Raw genomic sequence first — 17,868 nt, forward strand, 5'->3', positions numbered from 1 at the left:
GTATAGGGAAGCACAGATGAATCAGACGCGATTCCTCCACTGAAAGTCAACAGGCCCTGAAGGTGTTTTGGCTTGGTATTCATCAAGCCCAGGATATGTATACAAATTACAATACCAAGCAAGTAGGAACTGAACTGGAGAATGTTGGCTGCAAGTGTGCACAAACCAGTAAGGCAAGCATAGCTGGGTCTCAGGTACATTTGGGTCTGTCCACCATCCAACGGGCAAGGCCGTGTGTCAGCTGGACTCACTCTTTGCATGTCAGCAGCTCCAGATGCAGTTGTGTATCAGAGACTTATTATCCCAGTTTCTTTCCTTCTGGAGGCCAACAGTAGGAATCATTAATGATGGGACTCTTGATTTATAGGGGCTTGCTGAAAAATATACAATGTTTGTGTTACTTCCCCCAATTCCCTCCCAATTTTATGAGTGCCGTTAAGTTTAATTTCAGCATGTTAAGTAATTTGTGACTCACTGAAATGAAACTTAATTCAGTCCTCATAAAAACAGAATAAAATGGTATTTCCATGTTTCATGTTATGGTTTGAATCAGCCTGCTATTTGAAGTGTAGTGGAATCTACTCAAAATGCCATTTTGAAGTCTCTCATCCCCTACCAACTAGTTACTATGTTCCTCGACATTTCCCAGAATGCCGTCTGTTACCCCAAAATAGCACAATTTATAGCTGAAGGGGAAAGAGAGGGAAACGCTAGTAGGCAAACCGCAGCAATATTTCTGTGAGTGCTGTCTCGCATAAAATGTGGGTGATTTGTATGTTTAATCCGTTGTAATTAGACAATTATTACCAATGAATAGATACAGACTCTCCACTCATTAGGTCCCTGAGATTTTAAAATTACAATTACTATTATTTTTCTTAACCATTTTTTTCTTGCTTTATGCATTCACAAACGCCACAGGAATCCAGAATGTTCCATCTTGGCAGTTACTGCAACAAGACATAAGTACTATATTTGAATTGAATTTGTGATCTTAGTTAAGAATGCTCAATTTTTATAAAAGTTCATTAACTATGACTAATAATTTGGAGTTTTGTGAGCATCAATTTAAGAGTGGGCTGAGGTTAATCTTTACAGTATCTGTTTGAAGAAAGTACTGTTAAACCAATAGCAGATGGCTTTTTAACTTCCTTCAGAAAGCAAGTTGTTTCTCAGGGTTTTAACCTGGAGAGGTGCATGCAGGCAGGTGCTGTTGCCACCCGTCAGGATGGTGGCTCTTTTGTAAAGACTGGTGGACTGCCTGGAGGCAGCGGGTTACCAGGGTGCAGCTACCCGGGAGACGGTGCTTTCGAGAACTGGCAGGCAGGGTCCCTGCAGTGGCAGGGTAAGGCTACCGAGGAACAAGAGACCACCATCGAGCATCATGAAAGGTGCCTCCATCTGCACCTGCGCACCCCAGTGACTCTACTTGATTAATGTGAGGCGCAGTGCAGGCGCCAGCCAATTCCTGTAATGATGATGACAATGGTGGAGGCACTGGAGATAGACTGGGGCCGGTCCTGGGGATGGAGTGCCATCTGGGAACAGGAAGGCGTGCACCCCAATGTCACTCCCATCACATCTGCAATGGACTGGATGTTCGTGTCTTCTAGAATTCATAAATTGAACTGTTCATACCAGTGTGATAGTATTTGGGAGTGAAGCCTCTGGGAGGTGATTAGGTCAAGAAGGGGTAGAGCTCATGAATGTGTTGGTGCCTTTGTAAGAAGAGGCTAGGGAGCTAGCTATCTCTCTTATTTTTAGTTTTTTGAGATGGAATCTCACTCTGTCGCCCAGGCTGGAGTGCAATGGTGTAATCTCGGCTCACGGCATCCTCCACCTTCTGGGTACAAGCAATTCTCCTGCTTTAGCCTCCTGAGTAGCTGGGATTACAGGCGCCCGTCACCACACCCAGCTAATTTTTTTGTATTTTTAGTAGATATGGAGTTTCACCATGTTGGCTGGGCTGGTCTTAGAACTCCTGACCTCCAGTGATCTGCCCGCCTCAGCCTCCCAAAGTGCTGGGATTACAGGTGTGAGTCACCACACCTGGCCTCAAGAAAAGCATTTTTTTTTTTTTTTAAGACATCCTCTCCCTCTGTCACCCAGGCTAGAGTGCAGTGGCACAATCTTGGTTCACTGCAACCTCTGCCTCTCAGGCTCAAGTGATCCTCCCACCTCAGCCTCCAGAGTAGCTAGGACTACAGGCCTGCACCACCATGCCTGGATACTAGCTCTCTTTATGCCATGTGAGGACACAGAGTGGCAGCAGTCTACAGCATGAAAGTGGGCCTTCACCAGAACCGAATGACACCGGCCCCTGGATGTTGCATTTCCAGCCTCCAGAACGTTGAGAAATAAATGTCTGTTGCTTATAAGCTACCCAGTCTAGTGTATTTGTTAGAGCAGCCTGAATCGACTAGGATAACACCCAAGTGCAGAACAGGGTTAGGCTCAATGGTATCCTGATGACTACAGACTTAGGCCATTCAAATGCCTTGAGCAGCATCTTGTCTTTGATTTCACTGACTAAAGGTTTCATTGTCATAGTATGGAGAACATCCACTAGTTGAAAAGGCTATGATTAAAACCAAAGTCATGGATGGGCCCCATTGGCACAGATCACACAGAGCAGAAACTATGTCCAGCCAGTAACACAGACCCCACTGGCTAGAGAATTTCAGGATTCTTAGAAATGCCTCCCCATTGGCAAGAACGCTGCAGAAGATGCTGGCAGAGGTTGGGGGTGGCTTGGCTGGTGCTGCTCTAAAGGGTGCAAGAACTCTAACTTGGGAGGAACGTTAAGTAATTGAGCAGGATGGTCTGTGCAATTGTGTAATTTAGGAAGGACACCAGCCCTGCACTTGGCTGGTTAGTTGTTCACCAAGAACCATCGGCAATGCCTCATTTCAGTAACAACGATAAGGGCTTTGTTCATACCGCCTGAGGGGCAGGGCCTTGGACACTGTTTGTTACAAGGAAGCAGCCAGGAGGGGCCAGCTCAACCACTCATCACTGCCTCCCTCCCTGTGAGGCTGCTGTGCCAAGACTCTCGGGCACCAGGCGCTTATCACCCACACTTATCTGTATTTGATAACACAGCCAGGCAGTGCCAAAGGAGTCTGGGTCTTGTCAAACTTTTCCCTGAAAAATCCCAGTTTCAGACTGATTTGGCCTTAGCAGGAAAAAAACATCTGTTTGGGTTGAAACAGTTTGCTGCAGCAATCACCCTGGAAGTTGTCTCTGTGTCTGCCTTTATGCCTTGCTTCCTTCTTGTTCTGTTTGTCACGCACACTAAAATATTGATGCCTATGCACTCTGCTAGGCACTGAGCAAGCAAAGAGCATAAGCGGATCTGCTGTCCACATGGGCAAGTGGACCTGACGCCTGGAAGCCAGCATCTGGCTCAGCCACAGTTCCGTGAGGGCAATGCATGGTGATCCTGTCACTGATCTGCCTGCTCCAGATATCAGGAGCTGCCATCGTCACTAGCTCTTGGTGGGCTCCCCAGTGGGGGACACAGTTGAGGGAACATGGCCATAGGATGACGGGAACAGGTGTGTGTGGCGAGGGCAGAGGGCTCCCTGGGTGCTGTGGTCTGAATGTTTGTGTCTCCTCAAATCCATATGTTGAATCATCACCCCTCAAGGTGATGGTGTTAGGAGATGGGATCTTTTGGGAGGTGACTGGGACATGAGGGCAGAACCCTCAAGAACAGGATCAGGGCCCTCATGAAAGAGACTCACAAGAGAGCTCCCCAGCCCCTTCCACCATGCGAGGACACAGCAAGAAACGCTGTCTATGATAAGCAACCCCTCACCAGATCCCAAATCTGCCCGTGCCTCAATGCCTCAATCTTGGACTTCCCAGCTTCCAGAACTGTGAGTAATAAATGTCAGTTGTTCATAAGCTGCCTGGTGTATGGTGCGTTGTTACAGACGCCCAAGCTAAGATGCTGGGGCTCTCTCACAACATGCCCAGATGGACCCAAGTCATCAGGGAGTATGGTGCCTGTGGCATAAGTGAGGTGTCACACCCCTCTAGGCATGGAAAATACACAGCTTCTTGACACCCACCCCCTATCCCAGCTGCTGTACCACCTCAGGAGGTGCTCATTCTGAGGGACAAAATGGGAGCATGGAGTCACCTCTGCTACCCCAGGCCAGGAGCCCCAGCTGGTGAGGTTAAGGGCTACAGGTGGCCCCCAGCTTGGGCAGGGTTAATATAGGTGAAGGGCAAGCTTCCTTCCTTCTTCTCGTGTTCCCTCCCTCCCTTTTTTTTTTTTTTTTTTTTTGATGAGATGGAGTCTTGCTCTGTTGCCCAGGCTGGAGGGCAGTGGCACAATCTCAGTTCACTGCAACCTCCGCCTCCCAGGTTCAAGCAATTCTCCTGCCTCAGCTTCCCAAGTAGCTGGGATTACAAGTGTGCACCACCATGGCCAGCTAATTTATTTTTGTATTTTTAGTAGAGACAGAGTTTCACCATGTTGACTAGGCAACTCCTGGCCTTATGATCCTCCTGCCTCGGCCTCTCAAAGTGATGGGATTACAGGCATGAGCCACCACACCCGGCCTCTCTTTCTTTTCTCAAATGATTTTTATCAGTCATGGCCATCCAGCCCTCAATGCCTTTGGGACTATATACCAGTAGATGGGTGCTCCCTGACAGCTGGGCGCATCTATCTGCCTGGCGTTACCTGCACAGGAATTGGCTCAGTTCCGCCATCTCTTTTGCACTAAACAGAGCCTGGCCTGTGCAGACATCCTTTAGGTGCATCTTAGTACCCTGCCTACCTTAGTCTTAGTCATGATGTCTAAAGCAATTTTCAGTCTTAGAATATGTTGCGCCTGTTCTTTCAGCCACCTCCACTCCTTGTTGGCCTAGCACTCAGTCATTACTGAGCTAGGGGTGGTGCGCCAGGCAACACTGGCTGCAGGAGGCGGCATCGCTGGGTGCCTTCCTAAGAAAATCCACTCCCCGAGGCCTCCTGAGACCTCTGCTCTACCCCACTCCCTGTCTGGGGAGAGAGAGTCTCCTCTCCAAAGCCCCACCAAGGACTGAAGAAGTACGTCACCTGGCATTTGCCGTGCACGCAGAGATCAGTCTCGTAGGGCCCGCAGGGTGTGCCGTCCAGGACCCTGTCGGCCACCAGCAGTGGGGACTCCTTCCCGAGGGGTGAGCAGTAGAGTTCACATGGCTTATCTGAGGAGGGAAAGGTTGGGGGACGTTGACATGGGAAGGTGTGCGTGGGCCATGCAGGGTGCAGGTACATGTGGGCAGTGGGAATCCCTGAGGAAGAGAGGTCAGCACAAGTCAATAAAGGTGCATGAGCTCAGGTACAGGCTCCAGCTCCTCTAAACAGCAAGTGGAAAAAGACCCACAGCCTCGGGAATGACAGCGCAGGTCTGAGCTCTGTGGGGCTGCCTTTTCTCATCTCTCTATCCTTTGCAACCATACAGCATTTCCTTTCCCTTAAGGCATCAAATATATCCAGCTGAACAAAGGAATAGTTGTGTGCTAATCTCTACATTGAATACACGTCAAGGGTGAGTGGAGCCACTCTTATAGCAGGGGTGCGAAGGAAGGGGGAGGGGAAGGTGAACAAGAATGGCTCTGAGTCGGGGGAGTGGCTCCAAGGGTCTCCATGACAGTAGCTTTGGTAAGAGCTTTAGTGCTCCCCTAGCTGCTGGGTGACAGTTGCAGAGCTGTGCTATGGGGCACGGAGATCCCAGAAGGAAGTGAGTGGGAGTAAGGGGGACAAAGGGGACATGTGGGCCGCTAGGACAACTTATATGAGCCACATGTGCACTCAGCCAGGATGGAAACCTGGGTTTCCCCTGCTCCTAAAAACATGTGACCTCCCAGAACACGCCCAGCTCCCAAGTCTTTGCCCAGGATGCTCTCTCTGCCTGGAAATCCCTCGCAGCACCTTGCCTTCTACTGCCCTGGAAGCTTCCACCCTGCAGCTCTTCCCTCACGCCAGCTCTGACGTGGGATAGGACTAGCATCTCCACACGCACTGTGCACACACCTCCATTAAAGCGCCAGCATCTGCCTGTTGTCCTAGAATTGTTTGGGCACCTCCCATAAATGAAGGGATTTATTATAAGGCAGGTCCCACTGCTAAAGGAGTGTGAGAGGGATGACTTTTAATCATCTTCAGATTGAAGTAATGCTGAGTCTGTGAGCTCTTAAGAGGGCAGGGGACTTAAGCTTTCATTTTTTTGTCCCCACACTAGGCCCAGGACCTGGCTCACAGAAAGACTCAGTGTGTGCATGTGTATATATGTATACATATATACACACATACATATACATATATACACATATATGTATGTGTGTGTGTGTGTGTATACACATATAGAATTTGGTTTTTTGAGACAGAGTCTTGCTCTGTTGCCCAGGCTGGAGTGCAGTGGCGCAATCTCAGCTCACTGCAAGCTCCGCCTCCCGGGTTCGTGCCATTCTCCTGCCTCAGCCTCCTGAGTAGCTGGGACTACAGGTGCCCGCCATCTTGCCCAGCTAATTCTTGTATTTTTAGTAGAGACGGGGTTTCAATGTGTTAGCCAGGATGGTCTCGATCTCCTGACCTCGTGATTCGCCCACCTCCGCCTCCCAAAGTGCTGGTATTACAGGCATGAGCCACTGTGCCTGGTAAGACTCAGTATATATTTTTGAACAAATAGGTTTAATAGATTTTGTTCTTCTGTAAGTAATTNCTCTCCTGCCTCAGCCTCCTGAGTAGCTGGGACTACAGGTGCCCGCCATCTTGCCCAGCTAATTCTTGTATTTTTAGTAGAGACGGGGTTTCAATGTGTTAGCCAGGATGGTCTCGATCTCCTGACCTCGTGATTCGCCCACCTCCGCCTCCCAAAGTGCTGGTATTACAGGCATGAGCCACTGTGCCTGGTAAGACTCAGTATATATTTTTGAACAAATAGGTTTAATAGATTTTGTTCTTCTGTAAGTAATTGAGCAAGAGGAATGCATTTTCTCCCCTCTCTCTTTTTCTCAGTCACCTTACCCTAATGCTATCTATGTGGTTACTTTGCACAGGGGGAGAGTCAAAGACCTTCTTCATCCTCCTTGCTGCTTTTTGTCTTCTCCACCAGGCCTCCTCAGTGGGTCCTTCTGGTGGCCTGGGGCTAGCAAGAACAGGGACAGAGAGAGGCTTCTGAGCCGACCTGGCCTCAGAGGACCTTGGCATCCCACCTGCAGAGTTCTCATCAGGGCAGATGTGCTGTCTCGTGATTGGAGGACTAAACCACCCCTGTGTTCGGTCGCTTTCCAGGCCTTCTGTCCCACGAAGCTCTGCTGCTCAGCAGGCTCCATAGGAAATCTTGTCTTACAGCACTGGAAAGAAGCTCCAGGAGTGTGGTGGAAATGCTTCACTCAGTTCTTCCAGTTAGCTGTGGGGGAAAACATCTGCTCGAGAGTTGACTGGAGATCTTAAGCTTCCCAGGTCAGCAGAGTAATGATGCCTCACCATATATCCATTCACCAAGCAGGGACTGAGCCCCTCCCTCATACAAGGCACGCTGGGGGCATTTCTGGGGAAAGACAGACACGTGATGTTTGCTTCTGAAGGCCCCAGTGGGCTCATGGACAAGTGCATAGCAAATCCAGGATGAAGCCACATGTGACAGGTCTGATGGGAGCTGTCGGAGGGCTGGGTGCAGCCTGGAAGGAATGACTCATTTCCTGTGCTGGCAGGCTAGGGGCAGCTGTCCTTCCATTTGCAGGAAAGGACCTCAGGAGGTGGCTGGTGGAAGGAGAATTCTGGAAGATGGAGACGTACACTGAGATTAGCTTGAGGGAGCCTGCTTGACAGGGTCACTGAGGTACCCTCTGGGGCCCTGAGGTTCCCCAAGCATCTTGGGGAGCTGGTGGGAGACATAGAGCAACACAGCCCCCAGCGTGGGGTCTACTCCACATACTGGGCTGCCTCTACTGTTTCACTGAAAGCAAGGGTCCCTTGGCTGAAGTGGATTTTAATTACCTTCAGACTGAAATGCAGACTCAGTATTGGGAGTAATTGAGCTTTGAGGTGAATTGTTCAACAGTAGTAAGGATGATGAAATCATAAATGATATTTACTATCACTGTGTTCCAGGCAGCATGCTAAGTACTATCTATTCATTTCAGGTGGGTGCTGTCATCGTTCCATTATACAGACATGCATACAGGGCTCACAGAAAGTGCTCGACTGTCTGCAGTTGGTGGGCCACGCCCCAGCATCTTGGCTCCAGCCTGGTTCTTTTTCCATCATCGCAATTTCCTCTCTAAACTGAGAACTCCTAAGGCCAAAATTATCAAGAGCAAAGTAGCATTGCTAAAAACAAATCATCATTTCATGCATGTTTCTGGCTTGAGTGTATCCTCTGATTTGAGCAGAAGTGGAAGTGGGACTTGGGTAGAAAAGCAGAGGCTGTTTTTCAGGCAAGTTAGAAAGGCCAGACTTGAAAAGGATGAAGGCTGTTTATCTGGACTCTTTAGGGTGAACAGAGAAATGTGGACTCTGCAAAGCAGGAAGGCCAACCTCAGCTGAAGGGATGCTGGCCATGAGCCTCGCAGGAAGGAACGCTCAGCTCCACCTGCATGCAACTCTCTCACATGCAGACACTGCCCTCCACAGCTTGGACAGCCGGGGACACTCGGGCTCCAGAACAGAGTCTAGAGGTGGGGCTTCCTTTCCCTGCTCAGTCAGAACTCTCCATTTGTCCATCTTCTCTTTGAGGGCTCCGCTTGGAATTCAGGGTACCCACACCTCTAGCAAACTATATGGCATGATCTCCCAAAGGATAAGGTTTTTAAAATGTGAGGAGGAGGCTCAGAATTCCTCAAAATTCTCTATTTCCCTCCAGGCTGCCTTAGGTGGGAGATTAATCTCCAGGAACAAGGCCCCAATAAATAACATGAGGTGGTGAGATTCAGCTTTGGGCACAGCATCAACACTCTTACATTCCCAGTAGTACAGAAGGAGATCACATTTTCTTAAAAGTTATACAACCACACACTTGAAGGAAGGAAGCTTGGAACGTGCCATCTGCATGGCTGGTGTGTGCTGAGATGGAATTCTGACTGATGCTGCAAAGCCTGGAACCAGTCTGGCTTCCTGCTGGCCTGCCTGGCATTAGGACTTCCGCTTGGCTGGAGGAGGTCATAGGCAGGGCAGGGAAGATGGGCTCAGAAGCTTGGGAGCCACATGGTCACATGTGCCCCCTGGAGGTTTGAAACATTCCTCTGCAGTGCAGAAGACACTTGTGGTTCTCAGTAGTCTCACTGCTCTCTCTCTCTCTCTAGGCCAGCAGTTAGAAGGTCTTAGTATGGTGGAGACATTGCTTTATTTTGAGTTAATCACAGCACTCATCCAAGTTCTCACTGGTCCTCTGTGGGGGACACATGCTGAAGGGGCTACTCAGACTCCTGTTCCCAAAGCTGCCCACCCCGGCCCCCTCATCAGTCCCCGGCAGACAGGCCTCTGTGGATTTGACCAGCAGTGAGCGCCTGTCCATAGCTGGCCTATTCCTCGTCTCTTTCCTGGGAACTCAGTACTGAAATTCAGATGCAGAGAAGTCATGTCTGCTTATGCTTGATGGATCCCAAAGAAAGCTACACTCCTTTATATGTAATTCAGAAACCCAAAAAGCTCCGAAAACTGTAAGTGTTCTCTTCCATTTGTGGCAAACAATCTGGCAGCAAAACCAGCCTGGACTGATGTGAGCTCTTGGTAGTGTTAGTATCCCCCTTAATGAGGTTGCCTGGTGGACAGACCCACGTGTCTGACTATGGGGTGCTTTCCTGGAGCCCACCAGTGACACAAATATTTGGTTGGTGCACCATTATTACCTTTTGAACACATAAAATGCTCTGCAACCTGAAACGTATGTGGCCCAAAAGGATCTGGATATGGGATGTGGATTTACATAAGAGGTGCCGTGGGCTACCCTGCCAGCTTGCACGTGGACAAGTTCTGAGAAAGCCAGTGCAGTGGGTGCATGGGGGTGTGACTGCCAAACACAAGCTGCAGAGACCACCGAGCTAAGGTCCTGACATCTTCAGCTTTGCAACAGCTTCCCTCCTTTTCATTAAGCAGCCCCAGCTGGTTTGGCGGAGCTGGAGTCAGAGAGTCCTAACCATCACGCCCTTCATCCCCACAGAGGCTCAGACCTGGGGGGTTCTGCTGTGCCAGGCAGGAGGAGCTGGGAACGCACAGCCACGTCCAGACGCAGCCTTTGCCAAGCTCTCCGACACTTCAGTGGGCCCGTGGCCTGCTGGCCTGGGCAGGGAGGACTGAACTCTTGAAGATTTCCACTTCAATGAGATTCCACGGGAAAAGCAGAAACAGGGTGGGTTTGGCAGTGGGCCATCTCAATGGGTTTCTGTCTAAAGGCTTTTCCACTTACAAATATTTTCTAAGGAGGGTCTTTGTCTTCTTTTGGAGGTGGGATGGATTTGTGGTCCTGAATCCTCGCTTGGAAAATCTACCTCTGCAAGAATTCCTTTTTCTTTTTAAAAAAGGGAGAGAAAAAAGAGAAAAAAAATATAGCTTCCCTTCTCTTGAACTGTGCGTCACTCGCCAAAGAATTCCGCAGCGATAGCACTGCTATGAATAGGGCAGTCATAATGGGCTTCAGAAGAGCCCGGAGCCCAACCACAGGAATCGTTCCTATCATGGCTCAGCTAGAACTGTGCCTTTTATACATGGGGTTTTCAGAGGAACACTTATAATCCGTATTCTCCTCCTGCCTTCTAAATTGGCCCTTTATTATTTTGCTTTTACCCTTTAGGAAATGCTCCTTTTAAAAGTGCTGGCTTCTGTTTGTATTCGAGAGAGAAATGAAACTGCAGATGCAAGAAGTCAGGGCGATTCTAACCCAGAGGAGGACGTGTCGAGCTACCTGTGCAAAGCTCCGAGCATGAGGTCTCTCCTTCAAACGCCAGATACTTACTGCCTGTTAGCTGTCCTTATCAAACAGGGCTGCTCTTTTCTGATCAAAGGTGGTGGCACTCTAGTGACAATAACTTATGACTTAGGCAGAGAGAAACAGAAAGTAAGTGGGTGAAAGGTCACATTCCCAATCCAAGCAGCTCCCCAAAGAGCCACACCGCAAGGCTTCCTGGGTGGAGGATCTGGGCAGACTGAAGTCCCAGCCACTGTGGTGATAAGGCAACCAAAGAGTCCAGCCATCCAAAAGTGGTCAGAAGGAAAACAGAAGTTTAATCTGGACTTGGAGAAAACTGTGGAAAAACAGACATTTAAGTGGGATTTCTGTGTTGAATAAATGAGACAGGAGCATTGAAAACTGAAGCAGGCAACCAGGGAAAGAACAACTTGGTGCACAAAGTTGAGCTGAAATTTGAAGAGCGCGAATCTGTCCCAGACCTGACCTCTTCTTGCTCCTGCAAAGTGGGAGCGGACAGTAAAGAGGTCTAAAAGCATCTTTATCTGGCATGCTGGGGAAAGCTGAAGGTTCGGATTCAAGGCTGCTTCTCATGGGAACCAAATGGCAGCTCTCTTGCTTCCAATTAGGGGTTTGGGTGTGCCTGACACAGCGGGAAATCTCCTGCTGCCTCCTGACACCTCCTGCATCCGATTCATGGCCAGGCAGAGAGAGGCAAAGGTCCACGTGCAAGCGCATGGCTCTAGTCACACTCGTTTTTTTTAGGAGGGCAGGTCTCCTCTCTCCCTCATCTGCAGGGAAAGTTCAGAGTGCAAAGGCCATGTTTCTCTTGAATTCTGCTGGTGAGCTGATGGCACAGCTACATTACACAGTCCCCGAAGGTGGTGTTCTTTTTAAAAAAGGAGAACGACAGGGGCTCCCCAATACTTTTAAATGAGTCCTCATTTGAGTGGGCTGGTGTTATCTGCTACAGTTTAGAGCATCACATGTTGCTTTACGAGTCAGCTCAAAGAGGATGGGTCAGGCTGTTAGACTAAAAGCTGCAGATCTGAGGCTGCTATTCCAGAGATGCCTGGGCCTACCTTCACACAGCTATGCACACTTGAACTTGTAATCGCAGACCACTGAATGCAGATTTCAAAGGCTCTTCCCATCACAGGGAAGAAACAAAAGACCTGGCATCTGAACGTCATTCTTCTGCAAAACATTTTTGAGGCTGTCTAAAAATCAGACCCAGTTTCTTGAGTTCTTCTTCAAGCTCCCTCACTCCACACCCATGAAGTCATGCTGTCTGTCTTCTTCAAGTGTTGGAAGCCAGACGATAGCTGCCTATTTTCTGTGAGTCAGCCGCTCTGGAACTGAGGTCAGCTCCCGCCCTGGCCTCTTGTCAGCTGCAGGCGCTTAGAGGTGTCCTGTAACCTCATTCCCTCTGATCTTCTGCACAGCTTGTTTTGCGTATTAAATGAGACAATGTATGTAGAGCTAACTTGTGTCTTGTACACGACATACTGATAAACGGGCTCATATGTCATCATTATAACACAAAGTCTTGTTTCCTAAAGAAGAACAGTTTTAGGTGAAAAAAGAAAAAAACAACAACAACCTTGAAGCGGGCCCTGGGGTGTCCTTATCTATTAAGGACATTAATTAAGCAGACATTACAAATGTATACATGACACACCACCTAGTACTTCATCAGCTACTGGAAATGCTGGCAGTGGGGGCAGAGCCTCTTCATTCAGGAGAAAGCTCTTGGAAAGAAAATGTGGCCTGTGCTTATTATCATCTTTCCCAATTTGTAAACTATTCTCAAAATGTCCCCCAACATCCTAGCCAAGGATTAAGAGCCAATACAAAATAAACCAAGAGAAGTAATACAGGGAAGTATCCACAGTGTAAACCCAGACAGCAGCCACACCAACACACTGGGATGCTCCTGTAAAGCCTCGGTCTCCTCAGCTTATCCTGGGTCCCTCTACATATGGCGCCAGGGGCAGGATGCCAGCACAGCCTCCTCGCTACAAATGGGGTTGCAGATGCACCTGGCCTGCTGCCTGCTTCAACAGCTGCAGTTGGAACATCTCAGAGAGTTGGGTCATTCAAGGTCAACCCCACAACTTACAAAGTTGGGCTGCAGCTCACGTGGGCAGAGGACTGGAGTATCTTGCTGGGTTGGTTTGGGAAAGGGATGCTCCCCGGCTTCCCTGCGTGGTTTGCACATTCCTTGGGGAGGATAGGAGGTTGCCATGCAAGGACATGCCATATGCCTTTACCATCAACCACCACAGCTGTCAGCAGGCCTTTCTTCTTGGTGCTCAGCCGGTCGTGCGCCTGGCACTGCTGGTCCCGGAAGCTGGGCAGACCCTTGGGGCAGGGCAGGTTCTCGCAGACCGCGTGTTCCACACTGGCACCCAGGCAGTGTGTGCCTCCAGGGCCAGGGCTAGAAGGAAGACGAAGGTCTGCATTAACCAGATGGTGCAACTAAAGAGCAGGAGAGTGGTGTTTCTGTCTCTCTCGCCAGGAGAGGGGGAGGGCAGGGCAAGGTTTCCAAAGCCACCCCCTCTCTGATGTTACAGACCAAATGCCCACAATCCCAGACCCACATTGCCGGCATGTTTAAGTGAACCCTCTGAAAGGTGCATCTGAGAACTGCAAATCAAGGTCATATGGAAAGAGAAGGCAGTGAGTATCAGTTCAGCAAGATCTACCCATTGTGTCCTTCATCTGATCTGAACTTAAAATTTGGCCATGGGTAACACTGAAAACTCAAAGGACATTTTTGGAGTGTGTGTGTGTTTGTGTGTGTTCTGCAGGGGTCTTCTCTGACATGAAGACCTGTAAATGGTCCTCAGGTATACTCTGGAGGTTAAGTTTCAGGATGAGTAAATACATAGCTCGTTTACTTTATAATGAAAAGAATAAGAACAATGAGTTCACCTGCTCATGGGCTTTGAGTGGAGACCAGTTAGATCCGGGCTGGGCTACCTTTACCTAGGCAGGTGTGAGACCACACATGGTCAATGCTGTGGTCTTGGGTCCTAGATGCTCTGTTCCAAGGCTGGGGTTTTAAGCCATTCTGGAGACCCAGGCTGTGTTCACTGGCCAAGTCTACACGTGTGAGGGTCTGGCTGGCCAAAGCATGGCTCTGAACTGTGCTTCTGCAAGGCCCCAGGGTGTCCTTGGAGGACTCAGGCCTGGGCAACCTCAATGGTTCCATTCATTTCCATGATGCCAAGGTCATCATGATGGAATAAGATTTCTTATCCACTCCCATTCCCAACACTTTTTTATTGAAATTCAGCCTACGAAAGAAAGAAAAGGGCACACATCCAAACTGTTCTGCTCAATGAATTTCCACAAATCACACACACCTGTTGGCCAAATGTCATCTCGACACATTATTCATTTCATGTTGTGTAATTCTTTTTCTTCCTTTGTCATTTTTCATGTTCAGAGAGCAAGGCCACCCTGCGATTGTTGCTTTAGGGGAGAGATATAACAGCAGAAGAGGGCAGAAACCTTTGGGCTTTTGTGTCACAAAGGTCTTCAACCAGGGGTTGAAAAGCTGTTTCTGTGAAGGGCCAGATAGTGAATATTTTTGGTTTTGTGGGCCATACAGTCTCCAATCACTCAACTGCCACTGTAGCACAAAAGCAGCTAGAGATAACATGTAAAAGAACAGGCATGGCTGTGTCCCAATAAAACTTTATCAAACACCTGGTGGTAAGCCAGATGTGGCCCATGGGCCTTAAGTTTGCCAGCTCCTGGTTTACACAGATGTCTTGGAGAAAATATCCTGATGAGAAAGGCCCCTTTCATACTTCTGTCTACCTCATACACACCAGAAAACAGTTCCCTTCCCCAGGAGAAGAAGAGATCTAGAGAGATTAAACCTACTGGTGGCCCCATAGTGGGGCCCTGAGCTCTTCTGGTCTTCAAGTTAGGCAATAGCTAAACCTCTAGAAGGTTTATGGAATCTGAGAAAAGAGAGGCCTTGTGTTCTGCTTCCTGTCTAGAAAGCAAGGGAGGCATCAGTTTCAGAGAAATGATTGCTTGGTGTGTTTAGGCAGAAGGGGCCTCAGCAGCCTCCCCAGGAACCCTGGCCCAGGTACCACTGGCAGACAGAATGAATCAAATCCTGTGCCACGAAGCACAGTGTGGAAGGAGCAGAAAGGGGCTGGCCCCCAAGAGCTACATTTATCAGCAGGAAAAACATCACCCTGGCAATAAGTGAGTCCCCACAAGCGGGCGCCAGAGAAGGAACAAGAGAGGCAGCAGATGCAGCATGGCACAACGTTTCAGGCTGAACTAGGCCCACAAAACTCTATGCAGAGGTCCTAACCTCTGGTGCCTCAGAGTGCAACCAGATTTGGAAATAAGGCCAACAGGACACAGACAAAATTAGTTAAAATGAGGTTATACTAGAGTAGGTTGAGCCCCTAATCCAATATGAAGTGTCCTTATAAAAAGAGGACATCTGGAGGCGCGCGCACACGCACACACACACACACACACACACACACACACACACACACACACAAAGGAAGAACACCATGAGAAGATGAAAGCAGAGACTGGGATAATCCTTCTATACTCCAAAGATTGCCAGCAAGCCACCAGAAGCTGGGAGAGAGGCCTGGAACAGATTCTCCCTCACATTGCTCAGGAGAAACCAACCCTGTCGACACCCTGATTTGGACTTCCAGCCTCCAGGATCGTACAATAACTTTCAGTTGTTGAAGCCACCTGGTTGGGGGTCCTTTGTTATGGCAGCCCCAGGAAACTAGGGAACCAGACAACACAGGGACCAGATGCTCCTCACGGAACTTAGATGCAGACTCAGAGAAAGCAGGGCAGACACTGAAGTCATAAGGAACACAATATGAACTGGAAGGGAGTATAAAAAGACAAATTAGGTGGGTTTGTAGAATAATAAAGGAAGCTACATTTCCTACACACTTGAGTATAGACTGCGATTGGTGAACATCATGTGATTAACTCTCTAAGTTGTTACTGAGTTTCCTTTAACGCTTCCGTTTCCTCCCTTTCCAGTAGCTGATTTCTCCAGTTTTACATCTGCCTAACCCACATACAACAATTACCTTTACCCCTGACAGTGAGGAGGTGGAGAGGGGATGTGATGTGATATGAGGTAAGAGAACTGGATCCAGAAGAAAGTGGGTCTGGAGGTGGAGCCCATGGGATATGACACGTGCCTTGGCACACCTCCCTCCAGATCTGCTTATGCTGCTGCTTCTCCCTGACAACTTCTCCAACAGGCAGTCTCTATGTGGCCCCTTATCTAGCTCACAGACCCCATAATCCCCACTTCCCACCTCCTAACCCTCTGTCCATCGTTGAGGTCACCTCCACCCTATTTTTCCTTCCTACCTAGAGCATCTCCAAATCTTGTTTGGGTTTCTGCTATGCTGCTTACCACCAACCTTATGAAATGGAGAGCTGTCTTCCTCCTGTTCCTCTTATTTGGAAGGATCTTATCTTCCAAATATCTGGGTTCTGTGTTCTCAGCAGAGAGCATTGCACAGGATGGTCTTCAATAAGTAGTAAACTGAGTTGAACTATATTATCAGAGCTTATCTTAAAATGACCAACAGAGGGAATGATGCCAGGAAAGAGAGCTGAGGAGGAAGCACCAGGAATCCATTTCTCCATCCACACAGTAATCATACTGGCAAAAACTATCTGAAGAAACTATTGTGAAACTCTGCAGTCTACTTGAAAGCTTGCAGCTTCCAGGGGAAAGCCAGGTCAATTTCAGTTAATTTTGCTCAATTTCAGCCTTTAGTATGGTAACAGTTACTGCCCATCCTTCACCCCAAGGCAGGCAGCTATGTCTGTGCTCCTGGTGCAACTTTTCGGAGTCAGGGTGAGCAATAAGGACCATTTCTTCCAAATATCTGATTTCTGTGTTCTGACTGCTGATTGCTACTTTCAGTTGTTAAGGTGCAGATGCAGAAGATGGCTTACATTGTTGTAACCTCCAGCAGGTGAAGTGGCTTCCAGGGGATTTCAAGGGGATTTCCCTCCATTTTCCTTTTAGGAGTCAGAAATTTAAGCACAAAGACATTTAAAAACAACTTCATCTAGGAGAACTTAGAAAGTCACCAGAAATTGCTAGGAAAAGATACAGGCTCAAACAAGACCTGATAAGACCTTAAGCTTTCACTTCAGGTTGATTCCTGATCCAGGGATACCACTAAATCATAAAACAAAACAAAACACCCTGGAGAAGCGGTAGAACCTATTTCTAGAGTTACCACATTCTAAGATTTGAATGTCTAGTTTTTAATGAAAACATCACAAGGCATACAAAGAAACAGGAAAGTATGGTTCATTCAAAAGAACAAAATATATTGGCAGAACCTGTCCCTGAGGAAATCCAGATGTTGGCCTTGCTAGACAAATACTTTAAAACAACTGTCTTAAATACAAAAAACTAGCCGGGCGTGGTGGCGGGCGCCTGTAGTCCCAGCTACTCGGGAGGCTGAGGCAGGAGAATGGCGTGAACCCGGGAGGCGGAGCTTGCAGTGAGCTGAGATCCGGCCACTGCACTCCAGCCTGGGCGACAGTGAGACTCCGTCTCAAAAAAAAAAAAAAAAAAAAAAAAAAAAAAAAGCTCAGGAACCTAATGAAGGCACAGATAGAGTCAGGAAGATAATCTGTAAACAAAATGGGAATATCAATAAAGATATGGAAATTAAGGAAACAAAGATAAATTTTGGAATTGAAAGTATAAGAACTGAAATGAAAAATCCACCAGTTCAGGGCAGATTTTAGCAGGCAGAAGAAAGAATTAGCAAACTTGAATATAGGACAATTGAAATTGCTGAGTCTGAGAAGTAAAAAGAAAAAAATGTAGAAAAGCAAGCAGAGATAATCTGTGGGACACCATCAAGTGGATCAATGTATGCACTATGCAAGTCTCAGGAGAAAAAAAGAGAGA

General features: G+C 48.2%; 1 protein-coding gene across 1 annotated transcript in view; it reads right to left on the reverse strand.

The window, feature by feature from the left end:
* Nucleotides 1-17,868, reverse strand: part of ADAMTS17 (ADAM metallopeptidase with thrombospondin type 1 motif 17) — a 371,310-nt gene that overhangs the window by 130,256 nt on the left and 223,186 nt on the right. The window contains 2 exon segments of the mRNA XM_017847918.1: nucleotides 5,075-5,202; nucleotides 13,178-13,344. Coding sequence (XP_017703407.1) covers nucleotides 5,075-5,202; nucleotides 13,178-13,344 — 295 coding nt within the window.

The sequence above is a fragment of the Rhinopithecus bieti genome, unplaced genomic scaffold, assembly GCF_001698545.2.
Source record: "Rhinopithecus bieti isolate Rb0 unplaced genomic scaffold, ASM169854v2 scaffold_30906, whole genome shotgun sequence".
NCBI lineage: Eukaryota > Metazoa > Chordata > Mammalia > Primates > Cercopithecidae > Rhinopithecus > Rhinopithecus bieti.